The sequence below is a fragment of the Cinclus cinclus genome, chromosome 1, assembly GCF_963662255.1.
Source record: "Cinclus cinclus chromosome 1, bCinCin1.1, whole genome shotgun sequence".
Lineage (NCBI taxonomy): Eukaryota > Metazoa > Chordata > Aves > Passeriformes > Cinclidae > Cinclus > Cinclus cinclus.
This window is the reverse complement of record NC_085046.1, coordinates 43,254-68,598: the sequence shown is the minus strand read 5'-3', so window position 1 is coordinate 68,598 and position 25,345 is coordinate 43,254. Positions and strand designations below refer to the sequence as shown.

The following is a 25,345-nucleotide window of genomic DNA, read 5'->3' as shown; positions in this document are numbered from 1 at the left end:
AAGAATGTGGAAAAGGACTGCTCTAATGTTGTCTTCTTACTGCTGTCAGACAGAAGTTCATTTAAGGATGACAAAGAGAACAGAGGTAGAGCTCTGATGTGACAGGAAGTTCAGGCAAGTAAGGCAGCAGACAAGCCAAACATGGCTTTGGAAACTGGTCAGTGAAAGGCAATGAGGGGCTATGGCAGCAGGTGTCAGGGGGTGGTGTTCTGCTGCACTGGCAGTATGCTCAGGCTTGAACAGCTGTAGCCAGAACAGTGATGGGGCCATGCACGTGTATGCAGGCAGAACTCCTGGGGACCAGGACATGTGCATGAAATAGTACTTGTGTGTCTTTGTGCACTGTACTGTCTCTGCCTTGCTGCTGTGCCTCACCTCTGCTCTGCTTCCTGCTTCACCTTCTCAGAGCTGTGAGAGTGGTCCCCTCAGTTGGGCACAGGCTGGGTCTTCCTCATTTCCTATGGCCCACAGTGGTTTTACCCTCTGTCCAGTGAGGTGTTTGTGCAGATTAATACATGTAAATGGAATCAGTGCAGGAAAAAAGGAGATAGGACTGTGGGTGCAAACAGAGGTGGGTCGGGGGGCGGGGGTCTCAGGTAAATGATTTCCCAGGAAGGAGGATATGTCAGTGCTGTTTTGCAATGTGGTGTTTCCCATGGATGCTTCTTGCTTAAGACAGATTCCATCCTGCTGAGGAAGAGGAGGGAGACAGATACTAACCCGTAGATAGACGCACCTTCAAGGTGCCTTTCAAAAGTCATAATGATGTTGGAATACTTTTTAGTATGAAGGCTTTTTTTTTAATGTGAAAAAATTGATGTATTGTCCATCACTGTCTTGTTTCACACGTGTTTGAGAGCAAAATAAGCTTTTAGATAAGGTGAGATACTGCTTGTATGTTCTTCTTTTATAAAAGTTTAAATAGATAAAGCATTTCTGTATCTTGGGAGTCTGGTGGGCTTGCAGCAGGAAGACAGGTGCGCAGTGAGTAATATTTTATCTATGAGTGGTATGAGAGGTAGGAACACAAGACTAGAAGCAAAGGAATGGGGCGGTCAAGAGATGAGGTGGAAAGTGCTTTTGCTAGAGCTGCCTCTCTTTTCTCATGTTGGTCCTTTCTCTGTGTTTCTCTATTTTAGTGATTAACAAAGGAAACTGAAGGAAGTTCAAAGACGTAAGACCAAGACTGAGAGTACATTTAACTTGCTGACCTTGTTCTTCAAGCCCTAAGTTGTCCTTTAGAGCAGCACCAAAGAGGGCCTTCAGTTTTATCCATGTGGCCAGTCAGTCTCCCTGAGATGGCTGCGCTCAGGATCCCGTCTCCTATGAATGGCTGTCAGATGTCCCCAGCTGACTGACAGGCAGCAGCTGGCCGGTGGTCTGCCCTTTGCTGGAAGGAGGCCACAATGTGTGGCTTGACAGATGACAGATCTTAAATGCAGGCTCAAGAGAGAAGCATTTTCTGGGCGATTTCTTTCTGCTGACTCTGCCTGAGTCAGAGGGTGCAGGCACGTACACTGGGAGCAGAGAGCACTGTTCCCTTCCAGTTGTTCTCAGGGCTCCGGGCTCATGGCAGAAAACTTTTGGAGCTTTGCACAAAGCTGCAGTTTGGTGTCTCTGCTGCCTGCTGCTCTCTCCATGGCCACATCTGCCATTGCTTTCTTATGCTGACACTTGCTGAATTCACCTGCTGGGATTCCTGCACTGGTGACTCTCCTACCTCCTGCCTTGCTTCTCTCTCTGTTCCAGTTTATAGCCCATATTGGTTCTTTGCTGATCATCCATTCCCCTCCTTTCTCCACTTTCCTTTATAGATACAAGTGACTAAGACTTGTGATGATCAGGGAGGCACTGAACTGGGGCTTTGGGAGCTATAGTGGATGAGTGGTTAATTTGGAGATGTGGGTCCAAATTATATTTAGAATTATGTTTCATTATAATGCATAGTTATATATTTAGAAAACATAGAAGTTATGAGATAAAGATGAAATAAAACTTTAAAAAATAATTATATGTCTTGACTGTGTACTAAATATTTTGTTCCCACCCGCAGTGGACTGGCTTGCATACCCTCAGGGGTGCACGCATCTCACTTGGGGGTCTGGTAGTGTACTTCTCCCAAGTACTTTCTCAGTCTGCAACTACAGAGCCAAGTACGTCTCCCATATTGTTAGTACCCCTTTGGAAGAGGGTTCCACAGGCTGATACCCACGGTCTGACAAACTCACCCCTCCAGTGGTCTGTGAGCCTGACCCCTCTGCTGATGGCCAGGGTTCACTATTCTAGCAGGGGCAGTGAACATTCAATACCCGTCTGTCCTCCTCAGGCCGCACATGATTCTGTAGAGCTCTGGCAAATGCCCCTTTAGATTGCCTTGGCTCACCTCTTTCCAGGTGAAAAGTCACAATATACTTGCCTTTACTTCCATGGATGCAGTTCCATATGTTAAGAATTTCTGTGCCATTCATTGTCCTTGTTTCAGCTCTGCTCTGCCATCACTGAGCTGCAGGAGCCAGAGCTGCGCACAGACCTTCACTTTTGGCCACATTGTGGCCATGACACACTGATAACCTCTGTTGCCCCCACTCTTGTTTCTTATTTCTTTATGACTTTTTTTTACCTCTAGTAACCAGCAAACCGATATTTTTCTGGAAGTGTCTATTTAAAACAAGATTTTGGTTCTGCTGGAGAGCAATCAGCTTAGGGCCCATAGCTGTGTCTGTGATTCTTGGACTGTTTTTTCCCCTTTTGCATTTCAGTTCAATATGTATTGAACTACATTTGCATCTTCCTTATAAGTGTTCATTCTGTCTCATAAAATCCTTCTGCAGTTCTTGAAGCTGGCCTTCATCCTTGCCAGCATGAATAACTTAGTATTACCAACAAACTTTTTCACTTCCTTACTTTTTTCCTGTCTTTTTTTTGTTTGTTTGTTTTTTTCCCCCAGGTTGTTTTAAATGTACTGAAAATGAGAAGTCCCAGCAGAATTTTATATGTGCCTTTCTTGTATTTTTAGAATCAATTACTTTTGCCTCATTTCTATCCTTTAACCAATTGCTTATCCATAGTGGATGTCATTGCCTCTTGGTTTCCTTAAAAGACTTTGTAGAGGGACTTGGCTTTCAAAGGCCTTTTGTTGTATGGTTTTTCTTGTTCTCATCCTGGTTCAAATGCCTAGAGAGTGTGTGGCTGTATTTTTGCATATGTGTGGACATATACATATTGATAATTTTCAGTACGAGACTAAGCTCATCTCTGTTTTGAATTGCATTTTACAGGCAGTAATTATTTTACTGGTGGTTTTCCTTGATGACTATAAACTTTTAGAATTCAGAATTGGGTTTATTGTGTGTCTTGTGTGGCATTAAGCTTGTGATTTGAACCAATGTCTCTCAAGAGCATGCAGAAGTCAACATAAATACCAGGGTTTTAGAATGCCTACAGGGGCTGCTGACAAACTACCTCATTCATATTTATTTATTTATTTATTTTAAAGGCTTTATTTATTTTAAAGGCTCTCATTGGAGACATGACCTTTTTCTTAAAGGATTTGTGTTGCATTATGAACTTATACTACTCTCTGGTGTAAGCAAAGTAGAAGGCTCTTAATGGAAAATGTTTCTCCCGGTGTTTTGCCTGTGCTGGTTTGTGTCTCCCAGCTGATCAGAGCTGCCTGTTCGGAAGTGCAGTGCAGTGGGAGCGTGCTCGCAGCTCTGAGCAGCACAAGAGCTGCACCAGTTTGGGCTTCGTGTTGCTGCCATGGGCTGTTCTTGGGCTGAAGGTAGAGATTCCAGCTGTGACCTGGTCTGAATATGCTGCTGACCACTGAGTGTTTTCCCAAGCCTAGTATTTCACCTCTGTGTTTCCTGCATACTTTATCACTGAATGCCTCTTTGTGATATCCAAGATACACCAGTCCCAGAGCTCGCTTTGTGTTCCTGCTTAGTGCTTCTCAGGATAGTCAAAATGGGGAACCTGTTGGTGCCAGTGTCACATGATGTACAAATGTCTTGGCAGCTGCAGAAACAGGAACCAAACTGGCTTTTCTTTCTGTTTTGCTTTTCCTCCAGCGCCCTGGGATGCCATCAGGAGCTCGAATGCCCCATCAGGGGGCTCCCATGGGTCCTCCAGGCCCCCAGTACGTCGGAAGCCCCTCTGTGCGACCTGGGATGTCCCAGACTGTGATGGAAACAACAAGAAAACGCACTGCACCACAGCAGGTCCAACAGCAGCAGGTGCAGCAGCAAGTGCAACAGCAGCAGCAAGCCACTCAGAACCGAGCTAGGAGGTGAGTGTTCTGGAAAGAAAATGCAGGAGGGCAATTTGAGGAAGCAAAGATGGTACCTGTTTAGCAGTAGGTAAGACCTTTAAGATCAAATGAGACAGAATAGGAGATCTATGTATTATCAGTTTTTTAAGCAGGAAAAACATTGGTAAATTTTACTCTTTTTTTTTTTTTTTGTTTGTGAATGATCTTGAACGAACTGACCTTTAATAATGTCTGGTTTTGAAGTTACTCTGCTTTTACTTCATGGGTTTGTTAGGCCATAAATCTGTCTAGTATGTTTAGCCTTTAGAATTAATGAACAGTTCTCTTCTAATATAGTACAATTATTTTACTATTTGTTGCCTGTTCTGTATAGTTGCTCTGATTTCGAGCTGGCTAACATAGTAGTTTGTAAATGACACAAATGGAAAGAACTTTAGTTTGTCATGTGAATACTTGTACTATGGTCACTAAGAAGAGTGGTCATAAAACTTGCAGTTGTCCCAAGTTTTTTTACATATAAAGTAAATAAATAAGCACTGGAAATTAGAGGGATTTCTAGAAGGAGCTTTCTTTTTGAAATATGCCCACCTTGTACATTGCTGAATACATTCTCTCTTAAGCAAGTTAACTAATTTCTTTTTGCAGTGTATTAGACCTCATCAGTCTTGGGTGTTGAGTGTGATCTACACATTCATAGGGTGCAGTCATCTGTGTGGGCTACCTTCTGCAAAATCATTATAGATGTATATACAGCTTCAGGCAGTGTTCTGGTGGTGTCAGGGAAACCAGCTGTAGGTAAAACATCACTCTCTAAGCTCAGTTCTTCAGGAGCCCTGCTCTGTCCAGGTTATATACTTTGGATCAGCAAGCCAGATTTGGGAATGCTTGTGTCTGGGATGCATCTGGAAAGGACACTGATCTTGAGAGTATTAATACATGACAATTGAAAAAGGTTGAATGCAGAAGGAATGTGTGTGAGTGGAGCGTGTGAGCACAAGCAGTGCATGTGCATCTTGGAGGCCTTGCCCATCACCAGCCAAAGTGCACATGCTGTAGCACCTCCCAGGAGGTTCTGCAGGGAACTGCACAAAATAATGACCAGCCTTCAGGTACTAGGGTGGATATAATCTGAAAAATTGCCCCTGCTGGATAATTAAGGTAAACTTTAGTCACTAACTAGTTTCCAGGGAACATTAAAGTACCATATTTGCGGAAAGTTGGTGGCTTGACTCACAGAAAAAATTCCCCTCCCCTCTTCTTAACTTCAGTGTTTCTCGTTTGGTTCCCAGTAATCTCTACTGCCTTGAGTGCACACCAGTGCTCCCTGGGTTCTCAGAGTTACTTTGTTTCTTCTGCTGTGCCTTCCCTTCAGATAATGTGTTGAATGTTTTCCCTTTTTTCATTTCCACCTCCCTGTCATTTCTCATTCTGTTTTTTCAGGCACACTTTTCTGGCACCTTGGGTCCAATTCTGGGGGTAAATGAGTTCCATGTTTTCTAGCATGGGCCAAGAAAGTTGCACTTGTCCTTTCTTGGCAGGTTTGGTGGAGACAAAAATCTCATTTCTGTAACAAACTATTTAAAGAATAATTTGGTTGAGTTCCAAATTGTTTGGGGATGTTGCTTTGGCTTTTTCTTGCTTTTGATTTGCAAGCCTGTGGGGTTGTTACAGGTACATACATATCCCAATCCCTTTGGGAGGCTGGGGGTTGCTCAGCCTTTACTTCCAGATTCTGTGAAGTGTTCCAGTGCAGATTTGATTTTGTGAGCTGTGGAAGGTATTGGAGTGTCACACTGCGTAGCATTCAATTCCCATTATTCCTACACTTTTTAAAAGGGACATTGTTCACCTATTTACACAAGTGTAACTGAATTTTCTGCCCCCTGCACCTCCAGGCACAAAGAGTTCCCCAGCCTTGGTTTACGTGGGGATGAGGAAGAGTCTTAAGAATCTGGTATTTCAGCCCTGGCTTATTATCAAGAAACGTAGGAAGAGAATATGCCACACCAATGTGTGTGGAAACAGCTTTCATGTGGACACAGCTGATGACAGACATGCAGTGTGAGGAGAGTAAGGAGGAGTGTCCTTGTGACATGGCAGAGTGGCAGCAGGTGGTTTGCTTTCTCCCATTTGTCTGTCACAGATGGAGTGATTCATCTCCTGCTGAAGATAAAGGCCTCACAAATTAAAGAGATGAAGAATAGGACCTGAATTCCCTCTTGGCCCTGTTAGAGAAAGATGGGTGACAGGTTTGGTGGGCATGAATCTGAAAACAGTCTTCCTGACAGGACCATTTCTCAGGCACGTACGCATTTGTGCTTATGTACGTGAGTACAAGTGTGTTTTTAAAAGCATAGCTGTAGAAACGTGCCTGTGTGTGGGTATGGACACGGTATGAATACACACTGCAGGCACACATACATCTTTCCACGTGTGTTCATAAAGATGAAGAAATGTGAAAATGTAAGGTCTTTTACCTTTGTTCATCACTCATGCAAATATGTTATAGTAAAGCAAATGTGTATGTACGTAAGGAAGGAAGGGTGTGCATATGTGTGTGCTTTCATACATCCTATGAAATACACTCATATATATGTGTGTTCTTCAGCACTTAATTTTGGGCCTGATTGAATAAATGCGTGTTGTACGTTTGAACAAGTTGCCGTGCCGTTTGCAGGCACTGGGCCACGATGTGCCCATGCACAGGTGTGTCTGTGCTCGCCACACGTGACACTGTCCCCTGCACGCTCCTCTGGACCTAGGAGCAGTGTGTGCACATGCACTTGCATACACTGCCACCCCACACCACAGACGCTGTGATCAAAGAACTTACAGACTTCTTTCCAGGATGCATAACAGACAGCCCTGATTTGTTCTTACCTAACTGCCTCCCCAGGCTGCTGAGAGAAGGGGTGCGAGGTCCTGGGCATGGGTGAGACCCTTTTGCTGATGCATGCACAGCTGTGCACCAGCATGTGGAGATGTCAGGATAATTTAGCAGGTGGCCTCGTTACTCCTAGATCTGTCACCATGGTAACGTGTTTTTTTCTTTAAAAAATGTACAGTGCCAAGAGGAGGAAGATGGCTGACAAAATTCTCCCTCAGAGGGTGAGTCGCTTTCATTTCCTATTCCCTTCACAATCAGTTCAGCATCTTAGTGCAGTTAGAGGAATTTTAGAAAATTCTTTCACTTTTTGTTTAAAAATCTAATTTAAAAGTAAGTAGGCAGTGGGTGAAAGTCTGGAGAGGCAGGCTGGGGCTGGGCTGGGGGCTGGGAGCGTGGAGCAGCCCGGCCTGCGTGGCCTCGTGCCTGGGTTAGCCGAGCCAGCACTGCCGCTTGCTGGAGGGACCGTGGTGCCGGGCTGCCACTCGGCACCATGGCCTCGGGTCTCCACAATGCTTCCGATCCATTCTTGAGCCTGGCCAAAACCTTCTCCAGAGTGTGGCTGTACCTGAGGGGGTGGGCTCAGACTCAGGTCTCTGGCCCAGTAGAGCTGCGAGGCTGTGATTTTTGTGGTTGTGCCACCTTAGGGCTGAAGTGAATGTGTGTAAACAAGGGAGTCCAAGGGGTCTGTACTGTCTGGAGAGTTACTAATTCTCTTATTGCTGGGGGTATGTCTAGCTTTTGGTGTCTGCCTATGTTTGATCGTCAATGCTTACATCTTCTACTTCCTTTCTAAACATTGGAATTTCTCTCTGCTCTCCTCTCTCATTATTCCCATACTTTTCCTTTCCTTTACCCTCTGCAGTACAGTTCCCAAGAGCCTGCTTGGTCCCTAAAGGCTCCAAAACACACACCCTTGTCACATCCTAGTCTCAGTTGCTTTGACTGCTGTAACTTTTTCCGGGCTTAGAATCCCTTGGACAGGTGTGTCCTTTTCTTCCATATCCTTTTCAAGTTTTCAAGTTCCACTGCTAGGGTGAGCCCAAACTTGCTGGCAGGCTCCAAAGTCACTTCTGGGACATTTCACAGGTGCCTACTACGAGCCATCCAAAGAGGTGAGCCCACTATGGTACCCCTGATGTTATACGATGACTTCTCTTGTTATTCCTGCCACTTTCTGAAAGCAGAGCCTCTCCTATGCAAGCCATTAGGTCTCTCATGTTGCTGCATTGAAACGACTAAGTTACTGTTAAACCCAGACCTCTGAGCTACTTGCAGTTACCCTGGTAATTGTGTTGAAGCCTTATTCCTGCTCTGCTGGTGGTCTGTACTTTTTTATAATGAAAGCTAAGTTTCTTGTACTGTCAGTTTAATCTGCCTGACACAAACTGTTTTCACAGACAGTGATGCATCCTCTATAGTGAGGCTGTTGCTGGAAATACATATCTGTTTCAAGATGCTTTTAATTTTGTTTTGTTGTTTTGGGTTGGGTGATTGTGGGAGTGGTTTTATTTTTTGTTTTTATTCTGCCTGTTGGCTTTATAAGATTGAAAGGTGTGAGAGGTAATTACACTTTTTTGTCAGCAGAGGATCACTGACTCTGTTTACCAAGTCCATGATAATTCTTTAATAGGTAGAGCCTTATATAGGTACGTCAAAAATCTCTACAGATGCTTTCAGAACCATGCTATCACCAAATATTCTTGCTTTTCGGCATCTTTGTTTCTGCCAGCCAATATCTTTAACTGATGGAGTAATTAGGCATTTGCTAGAGGTCTCTTCTGCAGTGGAGTTTTTATCAGTACAGCTGCAGTGCGGGTATAAATGATGTGACCTCTGTCTGGGTTAAGGTACTCTGTTAGGCTGCTCTGTTAGTGTGTAAGAAATCCCTTACACCATCTGTGGGATAAAGGTGTGCTATGCATATCATCGTCCTGTCAGGTGGAGGATTTGCACTGGTGGCTGTGGAGTGCATATGAAACATGGGGTAAAACTTTGAGCTTTCTGGAACAACCTCTTGAGTGCTTTCCAGCCAGTCAGCATCTGTTACCCACAGAATTTTTGCAGACTAGTGCTTATGTTTTCTAGGAACTTTAAAGGGAAGATGGGATGATATTAAATACATTTGACTCTTGAAAATGATCTTATGTAGTAGTGGGAAAGGATGGGTGTTCTCAGTATTCCTCACTACGATAATGACTCAGGCAGTTGACACAGGTAACCTCTTGCTCGATTTCTAGCAAAAGATTCTCTGGTCAAGCCTGTGCCATAGATCTGGAGCATAGTGCTGGTTGGGTAGGATCACTGAGACATTCTAGGGCTATTTGAGAAGGATTTAATTTTGCAGGAATATAATTGCATGAAAAATTCAGCCCTGCAAACTATTGTACATAGTAAGATTGGATTAGGGAACTGCATGGGATATCCTGGCACTTCCAGTCTTGTTCCCTCTGTCATGGAAGCCGTGACACAAATGCCACTTCAAACCTAGTTAGGTTCCTCACTTGATACATAGTTTTGATCTGGCAGCTTGGTTTTTTTTTTGTTTTTTTTTTTTTGTTTTGCTAGGCTTGGCAAGGAAAGTACTTTTAGTTTGCCAAGTTAGAGAGGCTCCCCTCTTGAAATCCTCTTAGTCATTTGTTCTATTTGTTCCAGGTTAAATTGATGTCTTTCTAGTATTACAGATTGCCAGTATCACCAGTGCTTGAATGCCACTCCTGCATTTTTAGCTGTATTGGAAATAACACTGCAAGTTTGGATTGCTGTGCCTTTTTTTTTTTTTTTTTTTTAAATGGCCTTTCTGCATTGATACAGTCTCTGGTCATTCTGTGATTGTCTCATACAAGTGCTTCTGCTTTCTGTCATATGTACCTGATGAATTCCCATATTAGAGCAGGATTTAGACTCTGAGGCATGATCCTGTGCATTGTAATGCTATATTTCATCCCATCTCCATTATACAGTTCTGAGCTTCCTTACATTCTCTGTACTATCCTCTGCCTTGCAATGACAATGGCAGTGACACCCAAATTTATCATTACTAAGTTTTTTCTTAAGGAGTGATTCCCTTTATGACTGTATATCAAATGATTTTCAATGCAAGTTGATTGTATCGACTGCCTATCTTTTGTTTAAAATGCAGTTTTAATGAACACAAGGACTTGGTTATGCTCACATTGACATACTGTAACATAACAAGGCTTAGTATTTTTTATAGTGTATTTAACATTAACTCCAGTTCTGTCCAGCAAGCTCTTTCTTGCCCTGTTTTCCTCACTTCTGGATCTTTCCCTTGTTCACACTTGGCTGTCTCTGAAACACTCATTCAGTTTTGTAGAAGTTCACGGACATCGTCATTCATAGCTGGGGACCTAAATCTCTGGAGCTGATGTTGTCCTTGTGACCCAAGTTTAGCAGTTGTGCCTCAATTTTGACCTCAGACCACAAACAGTCTGTAGGGACACATGACTGCACCTCAAATTTTACCTCTTTCTCCAGGCCTTGCCTCCTCATTACTTTGGTCTGTCTTATTTTCTCTTAGTACTGAGTAATTACATTTTTTCTCAGGGAGCTGTGAATGTGGTCCACAATTCTGTTTTTCTGGCTTTCTTGCCTACGCATTCTGATGCAAGAATCTCAGCTGAAAACCATTCTGGCTCCATAGCTGTGCCTGTCTCTGCTTTTTGTTTAACTTGCTGAGTGAAGTGCAACTTTGAAACAGCGAACTTCCCCTCCTTCAGTGGCATGCTTGTCTCTTAGTATTGGCTGCTGTTCTTCTCACTCAGCCCCAGATTCCTGAGGACTTTTTGTGTGGCTGTGCTGGCAGGTTTTTGTACACCTGTCCTCTCCTTTTCATCTTCTCTATTTAATTTTCCTTTATACAAGTATTTAGTCAATTTTTGCTGCTGCTGTTCACTGACCACCATGTGGAATTCTCTGCACAGATCCCATGCCATAATAGCTGTCCTGCTGTGGTTTGGTCACTGCATGGCTGTTGTCCACTTCTCTCTCCATCTGAGCCAACCAGAGGTGAGGAACACCTGGATCTGCCATTCACTTGTAAGAAAGAAGAGGTTAGGGTGTGGTAATCAGTGGTAGCCTTGGAAATAGCAGCTGTGAAATCAAGAAATTCAAGATCTTGCAGGGAATGAGGAAGGAGAGTAGTCAAGTACAAACCCTGGACTATAGTCAAGCAGACTTTAGCTTATTAGGAACTGGTAGATGTTGATTCCTTGAGAAGCAGCTCTGAAGGGCAAAGTGTGGCTCAGGGAAGCTGGGAGGTCTTTAAGGACCTTTAAGAGCAGCCTGTTTTAAATGCAGGAAAATGAACAGATTTAAGAGGAGCCCAGAATAGGGTACTCACAGTGGTGGTCCCAAAATCAAAAGGCAATGTACAAGAAGTGAAGCAGGGACAGGCCACAAAGGGGGAGTTTAGAAACCTTGCCTGGGCATGCAGGGAATGGTATCAGCAGAGTCAAAGCTCATCTGTACTTGAGATCTTTAAAGGATATCAAGGACAAGAAAAGCTTCTACTATTGCACTAGTAATAAAGGCTGACCAAGGAAGATGTGTGCCCCATGCTCAGTGGGCTGGGTGATCCAGTGGTGACAGAGACAATAAGTCTGAAGCACTCCAAGTCCTCTTTGTTCAGTCTGTACTAATGATGCTTCCCATGCCCTATGATCACTGAACACATCCAAGAGGAACAGCTGACAGTGGACAGAGATAGGACCAGGGATTAGTTGAGGAAATTTGACCTGTTCAATTCCATGATACCCAACAGGCTGCATCTCAGGGAACTGGCCAATGTCTCCTTTCAAGGCTGCTCTCTCATACGTAATAGTCTTGTATGCAGGTTGGGACGTTTTGGTCTAAATGGGCTGACAGCCATGTGGTTGGATGATGAGGCTGAGAAGGTGGCTAATGGTTGCACTTGGCCATGAAGATACTGACTGAATCAGAGTACTGCAGGGATGTGTCCCAGCAGCTGTTCAGTCCAGTGTCTCTGCTGCTGCAGGTGGCAGTTCAGTGCTTGCTTATAAAATCTAGAGATGACACCAATCACTGGGTGGAGAAACCAGTTGATATGCTTGTGGGCGCGCTGGGGGAATGAACCAACAAGAACTTTATGAAAACCAGCTAAGTCAAATGTTCTTCCTTGGGAAAGAGGAGGGCTTCCTGGCTGTGAAGCAGCACTGCTGGAAAGGCCCTGGAGGCACTGGTGGACAGTGAGCTGACTATGAGCAGGAGGTATGCCTTGTCAGCAAGATGACGAACAGGGTCCAGAACTCTGTGGCTGGGAGCACAGCCGAAAGATTGAGGGACTTGATTACCCTCCTTCGTCAGTACTTGATAGCTCAATGGTAGAGCATTGTGTACGGTTTTGGGATCCTGAATTCAAGAAAAACATAGGCAAAGTGTACTGAGATCAGTGGATGATTGTCAGGTTGATCAAATGGCTGGATCAGCATGTGAGGAAAGACTGAGACAACTGGCCTTGTTCAGCCTGAAGGAAGGCTCTGAGGGGACCTAGCAACAGCAGTGTCTAGCCAGCTCCTAAGAGAGGAGGACAAAGAACATGGATTGCTTTTGCCAATTTACTGGACTGTGTTACTGACCCTGTGGTAGTCAGTAAGAAATCCTCCTCAAACCACTCTCTCTCATGGGACACAGGGTGGCACAGTTATGATTTATGAGGAGTGCCAGCCCTTAGCTGTCTTCCTTTGACCGCCATAGAAGCCTCACTGGTAGAGACACTTTTGTCAAAAAACTATAGGCTAAAGTTTCCTAGTAGGGAAGCTGTCCAAGTCAGACTTTAGCCACTGACGCTTAACACATGAAAATTCTGGTTCTCAACAATACTTGTGAAATGTGTGGGTTATGTCCATCTGCCATAGACATTAAAATAAAATGGATAAGGATCAAATCGAGATTATTAGACTTGGGGGAGTAAGAGATCTTGTTACCCCTCTCAAAGATGGGTATTCTAGGGTCGCCTACTTTGAAAGGAGCTGTCAAATGTCTATTTATTAGTGTTTTTTGGTTTTTTTTGTTTTTCTTTTTTTTTTTTTTTAATCTAGATTACTGAAGCTGTTTTGTCCTCCATAGGCATTGAAGAATGCAGTTTCAATTGTTCCCGCCTGAAATAGATCCAATTTTATTTGTTTTTTTCCTGGGACCTTGGAGGTGCACAACAATAGAACCTGTGAAGGTTGTGCAGGCCAGCTGTTGTACAGAACAGGTTCAAATTGCATCAGCTTGCTCAGAACCTTGTCCAGACGAGTTCTGAATACCTCCAGCCAAGGATGGACACTACAGTGCATTTTTTGGCAGCCTATTCCAAGGTTGTTATACCATAATGTGTTTTGTTTGTTTTGTCAGAGGATTTTTTTTACAAATGAGTTCCTTGTGGGGAGTGAATGCCCATGCTGCAGTGAGTTTCTGTTGCCTCTCACCTTAATCTCATGCACCTCCAAGGGGAGGCTGGCCCTGTCTGTGCTTCACCAGTCCATGTGGCCATCGCACTCCCCCCGCGATCTCCTTTTCCCTTTTCTTCTCCAGGCTGGAGAAGCTCTTGCAGCTTCTCTCGGCAGGTCTGTGCTCCAGCCTCCATCCTACTGAGCCTCTCTGCGGCCCTCGCTCCAGAGTGTCGCATCTTTGTGGTGCAGTGCCCGCCAGTCCAGATCCAGTTTCACCAGCATGGCCTAGCAAGGAAGAGCCTCTTTCCTGGCCTTGATGGCAACACCTGTGCTAATACAGTCCTTTTGCAGCTGGCCTTTGCTATGGCTGCCTTACCACACGGACTCCTTCTGCACTTGTTGTCTGTCCATCAGGGCCCCCAAGTCCTCTCCTGCCAACCTGTTTTTTACCCCGCCGATGCCCATCTATCCCCCTGCACGGTGTCGTTCTATGCCAGGAGCAGAGCTGTTCCCTGTGCTGAACTTTACCGTGCTGCAGTGCTGTCCTGTTTCTGCAGCCTGTCGGGGTCCCTCTGCACGGCCCTGCTGCCCTGACTGGCTTGGGCTCAGGACCCTGGGAGGCCTGAGGACAGGACTCAGCCAGGAGCAATGGAGCCAAAGACAACGTGGAGCCTTCTCTGTGGCTTTGGACACGAGCGGCAGAACCAGACTCGGACCTGGGTTTTTCTTTAACTTTCCTTCTGCTCATCTTCTTGCAGAGGGCTTCCTCATTGCTTTCCCCAGCCTGCTTACTGCTCTCATTTCCTTCTAAGTTGTCATACTGTGACAGCCATAGAAGCTATCCAAAGATGTTGTTTGTATCCCAGGATTTGTAGTGTTGCAGCTGTTCCTTGGTTTCTGATTCTGTTTCACAAGCCTTGCACATCTGTTTACAGGCAAGTGTGTTGGGGTCCCCACATTGGGCTGCTTCTACAAGGAAATTGAGAGACTCTCCCATCATGCCATTCCTTCCACACTGTCTTCACTGGCCTCACTTGCAAGTTGGCCATTTATTTGTCTCACTGGTAAAAAAAAAAATCTAGTGGAAATCAAGGATAAAAATTTACAAGTTAGTAATAATTGCTTTTTACTAATCTTTAAAAGTTTGAAACATTTGAATTTTCATAATAGAAAGATAGACAACTCCAGCCTCAGGAGAGACATTGTCTTACTGATGTTAATAGTAATCTCTTCCAGTTATCCATGGAATTGTAAGATAACGTGTAACTATAATATTTCAAAACTTTGGCTGATGAGATGCTGCTTCTGCTAGCATCTAACTCCTCTCTGGAGTTTCTTTAATTCGATAAGGGCCACAATGGAGAATTTAAGTACTGACATACTCTTTTCACATTTATGGTTAGAACTTTTGTGGAAGAGTGCAGACCTGCATGGAGCTATAAACATTTCAGTTAGGGTGAACCATGGAAGAGAAGGAATTAGGCAAGCTGCGCAGATCCCTATCACATAAGCCCTATCATGGTTCCCAAAGATTTTCATTAATAGAGTGAGAAAGCAAAAGACTGTGAGAGCTGCCAAAACTGGCCTGAGTGAGTCTTGGATCTAGTAGAGAATCCCATCTTTGCTGTGACCATAGCACATCCTTAGAGAAGAATACAAACCCAGCAAGTACAGTTCTTCTCTCAAATGCTCTCCCAACCTGCAGCCATTTGCAGTTCAAGGAATTAGATGCAGTTTTGTCTTTGGCTGATTTTATACTATTGGTGCTTTTTAACATCTTACAATATTTAACATCCAGTTTGGTTATAGGAATGGAATAGGAAATAGCCCTTTCGCTTTCATGAGATAAAAGATGTAAAAGTGCAGAATAAAAATATTTATTGAAGGTTTCTGCTGTGTCTACAAACTTCCTAGACATTTTGTTAGGTCTTGGGTGTAGTATCCTCTGAACCAGCTGGAAAGGTTGTATCACCTGTGTTGTATAGGCTGTATCTTAAAGACTCTGTAGGCCTGTCCCTGCTTCACCATGTTCCCCGGGGGGTTCACAAGCTGACTCTGATGGAACTTGGCATTAAAGGTCTGAAAATGCTTTCTCAGTCAAGAATTTTTAATTGACTGCAGCACACCATGATTAGTTTCCTCAGGCAAGGAACTGAGGAATCTTTTCATCTGTGTAGAACAGGAATTGGGGTATTCTGTTGTGTCCCAAGATTTGCACTCACTGCCTCGCTGCCCTTACTCTGCAAGCTGTCTGTCAATTCCTTGATGTTTCCAGGGTAATGCTTACTCTTTGTGCTCGTGTTTCTTTTATTATTCTGTTGATACTAACATTTTGAGAAAGCACATAAGCGGTTAAAAATATAATGGTTTGGTTAAAGCTGAAGAGAGTTTTTGCTTTGTGGTTTCTGCTTTTCCAAAGTATCAGTCTTGCTGTAAGTAGAGCAGGTATTCTGCCATCTCAAAACAAACAGAGTAGGTTGAAAGAGACACGTATTTGATAATCTTAATCAATCTAAAAATACAGCAGGAAGAAATTGTTCTTCTTCAGGCTAGAAAACAAAATTAATAAAAAAGGGATGACAAAAACCTGTAAAACATATGGCAAAGGTGCCTAGGGAACGCCTGCTCTCTGCTGCTCCAGCAGTGCAGGGAAATGGCATCAAATGAAACTCATGCATGGCAGGTTCCAAATGAACAAAAGGAGGTTCTTCCTCCCACATTGCCTGGTGAGATTCTGGAGCACTCTGCCTTGAGCTGTTGGGGATACTAAAAGGCAGCAACTTTGAAACCTTGTCAGAGAGGCAGCACTAGGGGAACCAGCTGTTGGCATGACCTCCTGCGATAGTTTTTATGTCCTTGCAGGACACAGGGGACAGGCATGCATGGTGTCTCTCGCATAGGTGTTTGTGTCTCACACCAGATATAAACTGCAATTTTAACTGTAGCTAATTCTGATTCTAAAGCAAAACGGGAATTCCAAGTAACTTTTAATTCCTATGGAAATGTTATAACAATTAAATATTTTAGTTAAATAAGTGAAAGCTAGAGTGAACATTGTAGGAATAGAAAAGGTTGTCTAATAGATGTATTTTAATTAGTACCTTATGGTACCTTTTTAAAATGGTTTTCCTGCATGAGTTATTCCAAATTAAAAACCAACATTTTAATTTATGGGTAAACTTACCCATTTCTAACCTCGGGTCTTTAGGTCTTCCTTCCAACCTACTTCATAGCTGATCCTCTTCTAACTTCCTTGTAAAAGAGAAAATAAAAAGGAGGGGTTGTTAATAGAACTAATGTAATTAACTAGTGTATTAAACATTAAACAATGAAAGTTGGCAGGATCATAAGTTGGCACCTGATAGCTGGTGATGTTAAAAATTTGATGCGAAGGTCAGTTCCACCTCAGCCAGGAAGATGTGCTGACAAAGGCTGGCATCCTCCGTGCAGTTTTTACTTACGGTGGGTAACACTTGTTTTTGAAACATCAACATGAACACACCTCCCCCCCCCCTCCCCCTTTTAGTCTAGGGGTATTCTAAGACTAAAATCTGTCTTATGCACAGATTTTGCATAAAGATGCAGCAGTCTTCTAGTTTTGAACAGGACAAATTCACTGTACTTTGGATTGCCAAGAGTAGTGGTTCCCTGGCTTCAGGTAGCTAAGCCTCACTCAAAGAAAACGGCCATGACAGGCCTTGTGGATTCAGGTGGGCTCTTCCACAATGCATTGGCCTCAGTTCTGTGCTCCTGCTTTTCAGTCTGTGCTTGTTACGTGCTACTGAGACCTGCCCCACTCTCAGGGAGCTGCTGTCGGAGGGAGGACTCCTCTGGGCATGTGTGTCCAAGGGCTGGGAATGTGTCAGTATTGTGTTCTGGAACACGGCAGATTTGTGCTTCCAGTGCTTGGATATTCCTTGCTTCCTTCTCAGATCCGGGAGCTGGTTCCTGAGTCCCAGGCCTACATGGATCTCTTGGCATTTGAGCGCAAACTAGACCAAACCATTATGCGGAAGCGTGTGGATATTCAGGAAGCACTGAAGAGGCCAATGAAGGTATGTTGTGAAAAATTTGTTGATTGTGTCAGGGGAAGAAAATAATTCTTGTAGTAAATGGTGGGAATACCTTTCTAGTAAAAGTCCCATTAGCAGAAGTGCTTTGGAATGAGTCAGCTCCTAAGCTCAAACAGCTGGGAATCAGCATGCATAGAAAAGTGGTAGGGAAAATTCTGTGGCTGTTACCAGCTCTATCTTCTGAAAGTCCTTAATAAAGGGAATAATAGCCTAGGGATAAATAAATGATAGATAAACACTGGTCTGGGAACTTTGTACTAAAATAATAAGAAAAGAGAAAATAAGGGATTAGAGGGGTGTGCTGAAGGTGGTATGTATTATGTTTCCAATTCAAATTTGGTCCAAAATGGAGCTTGTGGAATAACAGAACATACAGAAATAACATACTTACAGAAATTATTATGCGTGTAAGAAAAGAAAGGGTGACATTTACTGCAGTTTTTAATAGATCAAATCCAGCACTTTTCCTAATATCTCACTGAAATGGTCTCTAAGTTTTCTGAGTCTATTCATTGGAATCATGGAAGAGTTTAGATAGGAGGAAACTGGAAGTTATCTAGTTCAACCTTCTGCTAAAAACAGGGTTGTCAAGGCCTTGTTGAGTTTTGAAAATCTGTAAGAATGGAGGTTGCACAGCCTCATCAGGTAGTCTGTTAAAATTTTTGGTCACTCTTGTTAAGAATTTCTTTTCATTTCGCATTTAAATTCTTGTGCCTGTATTGGGTAGCTCATATTCTATTCTTCTAATAATCCCCATAGAACGAAGGGTTTTGTAACTGTATATCTGCTGTGACATAAGTAATGTGACCCAAGTACTGTGACACAGTAATGGCAGTCAGCTCAACAAAGATGAATATTCTATTGTCTTTGTCACTGTACACGTATCTGATAAAACATGAAAGGCTTTTACCTCTTGGTGTTTTTCCAGTTGATATATGTGAAACAAGCAAGCAAACAAAAAAAAAAAAAGAGAAACTATTAACTTCCATTAACACCTAGATAGATTGGAAACTGAATTGTGGATGGTCTAAATCATAAGTTCATTCCTAAAAAGTGTTGCACATAGTAGATTGTACTCTCAAGGAGGAATAATTTGCCTTCTTGATGTGGGTAGAACATCATTCTTTTAAACTAGCTTGGAAATTGGCCATATTTAAAGGTGATGGAAGACTTAGACTTGATATTGTAAATCATAAGGAGGTTATTTATTCTGTGGCAAACTCTTCAAGGAGGGAGTTAACCAGAAATAACAAGGTCCTAGCTGTAAGCTGTGCAATGGAGATATTCAGTGTCTGGGATAGGGAAGAGTGTAGGAGGCACAACACTCTACAGAAACTGTAGTCAGAAAATTCTGTTTCCATCTAGGACTCAGCAAACACATTTTCAATATCAGTTACTCAGTTAAGATCTAGAGAATGATCAAACAGATGCTTTTCAAATTCCTGTGTAGGTAGTCCTAGCATATAGGTATCAGACCTGTCAAAATAGAGCTAAACCTAGATAAACTTGGGTTTTTCTTCATGTTAAGTATTTCCATTTTATTATAGTTGCAGAATTGGTAGCAGCAAATAGAAGTTATTTCTGCATTTCCATCTCTTGCTAAAGCTCTTGTCATTTTGAAATATTTGCCTTAAAACAGTGATTCTCAAGCTGGGATTGTAATCCTAGAAGAAATATGAATTTGTCTGAGGTGTGTGAAATTATGTAGGGAATGTGCAGGATTTCTCAGAGTTATCAGCTCTAATTGCAGTTACTGTGTTCATCACAGTGATTGAGCTGTAGCTAGAAACAGTCGTAGGGAACCACAGTTTTATGGTCTAGATGGTCTAGTGTTGCTCAGGCTGGTCTGTTTTTTTTTAGGGAGAAAAATTTTAGGGAGAAGTGGTTTAAGCTTTTTTTATTATTATTCTTTTTTAATTTATTTATTTTTTTTTGTGAGGACAGTGAATAAAATATGTTTGCAACTATTCTCAGGAGATCCGCTCTTGAACCAGGTGACAGCTGTGGGATGGCTCAAGAAGTGAAGGGACCGGGGGTTTTGTGTGGCTGTTGAAGGGGGAAATGGCCTTCTCCACCTGTCAGCTCCTTTGACTACTGTCAGCAGCCTCCTTCAGCTACCAGGTTTTCCAGTTTAGCTCCTGCCTTGGCAGTTTGCTGCTGGCTGGGCACTGCTGTGTGCTCTCATCTTCTTCAGCCAGTCCTGCATTCTTGGATTGCATCTGTCATGAGAGTCTCAGAATTCCTTGCCTGCAGAGTAGCATTAGCAAGAGTCCTTGTACTGACTTCATGGAAGACCCGCATGGTTAGAATTCAGGAAGAACTTTTAGGTGGTAGTCAGGCAGACAGGGCTGTTTGATAGCAAGCTCCATGGCCTGAAGGAAACAGAAACTGTACCCTCAACTCTAGACCAGTAGATGTCATTGAAGAATGAATTACTGAAAATATGTGCAGCTCTAAGGCCATGGTGGACTTTGGAAGTGGAATTTATTTGGCTAAGTGTAGGCATAAACATTTTATTCATTTATATGTGAGTTAGTTGCTCTTGGCTCTCTTCATAGTTGAGAGATTAAGTTAGTGTGGGCAGTGGTGTTCAAGGCACAATTCTTCTCATACAGAAGTGGATGTTTAAAAAAACATGCATAAATAACGCCCTAAAAAATTTCTCTACATTGTAAGCCTGACATAGACGGTTGTGGCCATAAACATAACTTTGAGACTGAGATGGTTTTCATCCCAAAGCTTGACCCAGGGTCTCCCAATTGAAAGAGGGATGTGACCCATGTCACCAGCAAGTCTCCTACTCCAAGTGCTGGCACCACAGACAGTACTTCCGTCTCACTCAAACCAGAGACTGTCATCCAGGGACCGTCGCTGTTTTGCAGTGAATTACTGTGAGACATTCAATTTACCAGCTATGTGTATAGTTGCAGTTTCAAAACTAAATTATTTGCTTCCAGGTTCTCAGTTTTTAGGTGAAAAACAAGTAGTAGCATCAGCATACCATTATAGTGTCTCTCTCCCTAGTTTTGTGAATGAGATTTTTTCCCCCACTTTCAGGTTTTAAGATGGCTGAGGAATTGATATCAGATTGTTGCCAGAAAGCAATTTAGTTTTTTTTTTCTGAAATACTTGTCTTGTGGCATAATTTTATGTGTTCTGCTTTCTGCATTATGAGGTAAGGAAAATGTGAACACCTCATCTCCTTCTTTAACCAGTCAATGTTTTAAATATGTCTTTCAGGTTCTTTAATGCTCTCTTTTCTCAGGTGAAAAATTAATTCCTCCCAATCACTGTTGAAAAAGAATTTTTCAGTGCACCTGGCTTCTTATTACCTGTCAGCTATACAACTCCTCATTCTCTCCTGAAAAATATACAAAAAAAAAAATAAGCTGCTACAGCTGATTTTGTAGACTATTGTGCATACTAATTTCCATTTAATTCCTCGGTTGCATTTGCTTCATCTTTTTTGGCTTTTGTTGTTGTTGTTTAAGCTTTTATAGAACTGTCTACAGGTGTTTTTCATGTGTCAGTGCAATTCTGAGCTCAGTAAATGTTGTCTTGCTCCTTTTATTATTCATGATGCTTGTGTAATTTGCCAAGTCACTGGTTTTTCTGCTTTGGGTTGGCCATTTTTAAGTTTTTGTCCTTTTTTTTTTTTTTTTTTTTTTTTGGGAGTTACCTAACTAATTTTGTTTCCTCTACAAATTTTGACATATATTGCTGCTGCTCTGAGTGAGATGCCTCTATATTCTAGGTCTCATATGGACACTCTTTTTTTAATTTGGGTCTTTTATAATGATTAAATAGTGGTCATTGTTTTTTCTGTCTCCTGATTTTTAGTTTCTGTGCTACCACTGTTCATTTTGCTTCCTAAAAAGTTTCTGGTTTTGTTGTTTTTTTCTATGAGACCAGGAAAGAGTTACTCTAGGTGCAAAGGCAGAAACACAGATTTTAATCTTTTCTGTGCTTTCTGCTTGAGGTTTTTATGCTATGTTGAGGTACACAGAAATTCACCCTTAAGATATACTTAGAGAGTTCTTAACACAATACTGCTTATGAGATTGTCAGTCAGATTTTCTTGAGTCAGTCAGCAATAGACTATCTGTTAATAACTCTGTTAGTTTGTTTGAAATCCCAAGCACAACTTCCCTGGGAGTGTCCTGGAGGTTTTGTGACCAGCCTGAGAGTTCATTAAAGGAAACTAATTTCAGCAGTTCATGGAGATTTGTCTGGAGGATAGGTCATAGGATCATCAGATACTTCCTGATTCAACTTGTTAGGGATTCAATACTAATGGGGAAAAAAAAAAGTAACACTGTAAACTAGGGGAAGATTTCTGAAAGATTTGACAGATCTCTAACATTTCACCCATTTACCTGAACTTAAAGCTGTATTGATTTGTGTGAAGATGACAACAGAGAACTTGGAGAGAGAGCATGCTGTAGATGTGCTGCTCCACCATTCCTGTCAGCCTCCCATTCAGATCTGTTTGATTTCACATGAACTCTCCCAGCAGTTGTGCTGAGACCTTTGCAGGAGTTCATTGCTGACATGACCACTCATCTGTTACGTATGATTACTGTTTTTCCTTTTAATTTTCTTAAAGAGAAATTGTAAGTGAAATACAATGGGTTTAAGGGAAAACTTTTCACTTTAATATGACTGCTGTTTAAAGTTCCTTTTGCTGAAGCTGAGTCAAAGATCTGTATCTTACTCCTAGAGAACAAGGATTTACTGATTTTTGGACAAGAGATTATTTGGTTCACTATGTTGATCAAGTCTCTGTGAAGTTCCCCCTGCTTAGCTTTGCCTTTTTGGGTAGTAAAGTTCTGGCATGTCTGAAGAGGTGAAGTGTGATGTTTTCTTTTTGCCTTAGAGCTGTAAGTCTTCTCTTTAGTTTTTGCTCCCAACTACTGAGAATCCTTTGGTTGCTTGCTGTTCTGTTCTCTGAGAATCCACCATACAGAGAGGAGAACAGATTTTAGGTCCGTGTGATAAAGCACATGGCTAAGAAATTTGCTGAATTTATTGAAGAGCAGTGGCTTCTTGCCACTGCTTTATTTAAGCTGCAAAGTAATCAAATTACTCATAAATTTTATAATTTCCTGCCTGGATGAGATGGAGTTGTTCAGCTAGAGACAGAAGAATATATCATTCCGAGAGCCTTCTGGATTTGAACTTGACATTATTGTGGAACACAGGGGAACTGAGAGTGAATCAAATGCAGTGTTTTTTGGTGTGTGTCAGCAGCTGAAGAGACTTAATGGCCTGTACTCTAAAACCCCACCCAACACCATGTTGGTTGGTGTCTTTCTGTCTTGAGCTCAGCTCTTTGACTAAATCTCATCTCTGAATTGGTGTCTTCCAAGACTGGACATCCTTATGGTAAGAGTATAGCTGTGCGTGCTGGAGTTGTTACTCACTGGATGGATCCCTTCAGGTAGGATTCAGACTTTATTCTTTGGTCTCTGTCAAGAGTCTTGCTTCACAGGCTCGATGGTAGTTTGAATCAGCTGCCAGGAGAATAGTCATGGTAGGAGAGAAGGATCTTGAGGGTCCAAAGTAACTGTTCCTGGCTGTAGAGCCATGGTTCTGAAATTTTGCTAGGGATTTTGAAATCTATTTTCTTTAAATTCCACTGCATGAAGTATGCATTACTTCATGCATATCACTGTTGGTGATAAGGGTGTGTAGGGCAACTTCAAGTGCCACTGTCTAGTTCCTGGACCTGGAAGAGGGGATAGCCTCCCAAAATGTCTGGGAGCAGAACTGTTAACAGGTAGCTCTTACAAGGAGACGGTGGTGCTGGTGACACTAGATATCTGTCTATTAGGTAAAAGCCTGCTTGTGTATGTAGGTACAGTTCTGCAAGTCATCGAGGTGGGGGGTGAAATTTAGGAATGGAGCAGAAAATGTGTGGAGTAATATGAAGAGTTTTGGGTTTAGAAATGTGAAGTCCTTCACAAGTCCACCACACCAAATAGAGATTTGGGCTCATTAAAATAATTATGTTATGAAAGAGCACTTTGACAGTAGAAACCCTGTGGGAAAGGATGGAGAAAACATGGATTCACAAGACTATTTTTCTGCTTATCTGCCTGTTCTTACCTGTGTAAGCCTGTCATTTTCTGCACTGATGGCACTTTGGAAAATCCTGTTCCCTTGTCAGAGCATACTGTTGACGCTCCGTTTCTATCAAACCTCTCTTGTCACTGTCTTCTCCAGATTTGGCAAAATGTAGTAATTTTCCTGTTCAGCCATACAGCTCTGCCTTCCCCATTCCTCTGTGCCAGATTATGCTGTATAATCTGCTGTATGTAACTTTCTCCTCTCCTGTGTGTATGTGAAAGCTTTACGAAATTGCTCATTTCTTATGCTGTTTTATCAGCATTAACTTGGCAACTGTAGCCTTTTTGACATTGTGTTATACATAGATATTGAAGTTAGAGTCCCAGAGTAATTTGGTAATAATCTTTTCTGGAATCCATGCATCAGACTTAATGGCTGGGTTTCCATATGGTGCATGGAAGGAAGGGCACTGAGAAATGACACAGCCATAAGCCACTACAGTGACTGGGAAACTTCAGGTGGTCTGTAAAAATGACAGTGTATAGGCATGATTGTGCCTCTGACAGAACTGAGCACCTGGGTTAGGGATGAAGCAGAGTGCCTTTAGTCAGGTCTCCCAGCAAGCTGGAGCTGCCCCATGTTTGCTGAGGGCGAAGGCAGGTGGGGTGAAGAGGAGGGTAAGTCAGTCACTATGTGTGTGTCAGTGTGTTCAGGTGTGTCTGCAGGAGGATTTTTACCAGATGCTGCATGATGGTAGAATGCAGATGGGCAGAGATGTGCCCAGCAGTAGTTTGCAGCATTAGCTGTATTTGTGACTGCCATTTGCAAATCTGAACTAACGCAGCTATGAAGGACATTTATGTTGCAATACAGTTTCAGCTGAATTTTAGCAATCTACCTAGGCTGAAGCCAGAAAGGATGTCATACCATGCTTTTCTCACAATGATTTCTCAAATATCTAATCCAGAAGTACAGGATGTATCACTTCTCAGGCTTGGCAACCTCCTGTCTTCCTCCATTTACAGTGAATTTTAGCATGTTTGTATAGCCAAGAGTTTTTGAAAGGAATTTTCCAATTCAGCTCTTCAGTGTATTTTTGTACATGTAACAGAATCTTAAATTCTAATACAACCGGTGCAACTGTACAAAACATGGACATTCCCTATTAAATGTGTAATTATCACCTTTCCTGTGGCTTCCTCAGATCTTGAACTTAAACTGGTGTGTACTTTTCCTTTGTGCATAACAGCAAAAGCGGAAACTGAGGCTTTACATCTCCAACACATTTAATCCTGCAAAATCAGATGCTGATGACTCAGATGGCAGCATTGCCTCGTGGGAGCTGCGCGTGGAGGGGAAGCTCCTGGATGATGTATGACTTACCTCTGCTTCACTGGGGCTGTCAGGAATCTAAAGATTGTCCTTTGGGGTGCTGGGTTTTACTGGGGGCATCAACTGCGACAAAGCACGTCTGAATGGCAGTTCTGGCTTGTTGCTGCTGGGAAGGCACTGTGTCCAACCCAAGTGAGGGAAAATGCACTAATGGGGATGTTGGAGAGTATAGCAGAAAATGAGGCAAGCATAAAGACAGGACAGGGAGGAAATGAAGAGAAGAGGGCTGAGATTAATC

At 42.6% G+C, this 25,345-nt stretch overlaps 1 protein-coding gene across 1 annotated transcript in view; it reads left to right on the top strand.

The window, feature by feature from the left end:
- Positions 1 to 25,345, top strand: part of SMARCD3 (SWI/SNF related, matrix associated, actin dependent regulator of chromatin, subfamily d, member 3) — a 49,650-nt gene that overhangs the window by 7,391 nt on the left and 16,914 nt on the right. Inside the window, exons 2-5 of the mRNA XM_062492837.1 lie at positions 4,071 to 4,288; positions 7,336 to 7,378; positions 17,506 to 17,628; positions 24,965 to 25,087. Coding sequence (XP_062348821.1) covers positions 4,071 to 4,288; positions 7,336 to 7,378; positions 17,506 to 17,628; positions 24,965 to 25,087 — 507 coding nt within the window. The remainder of the gene's footprint in view (positions 1 to 4,070; positions 4,289 to 7,335; positions 7,379 to 17,505; positions 17,629 to 24,964; positions 25,088 to 25,345) is intronic.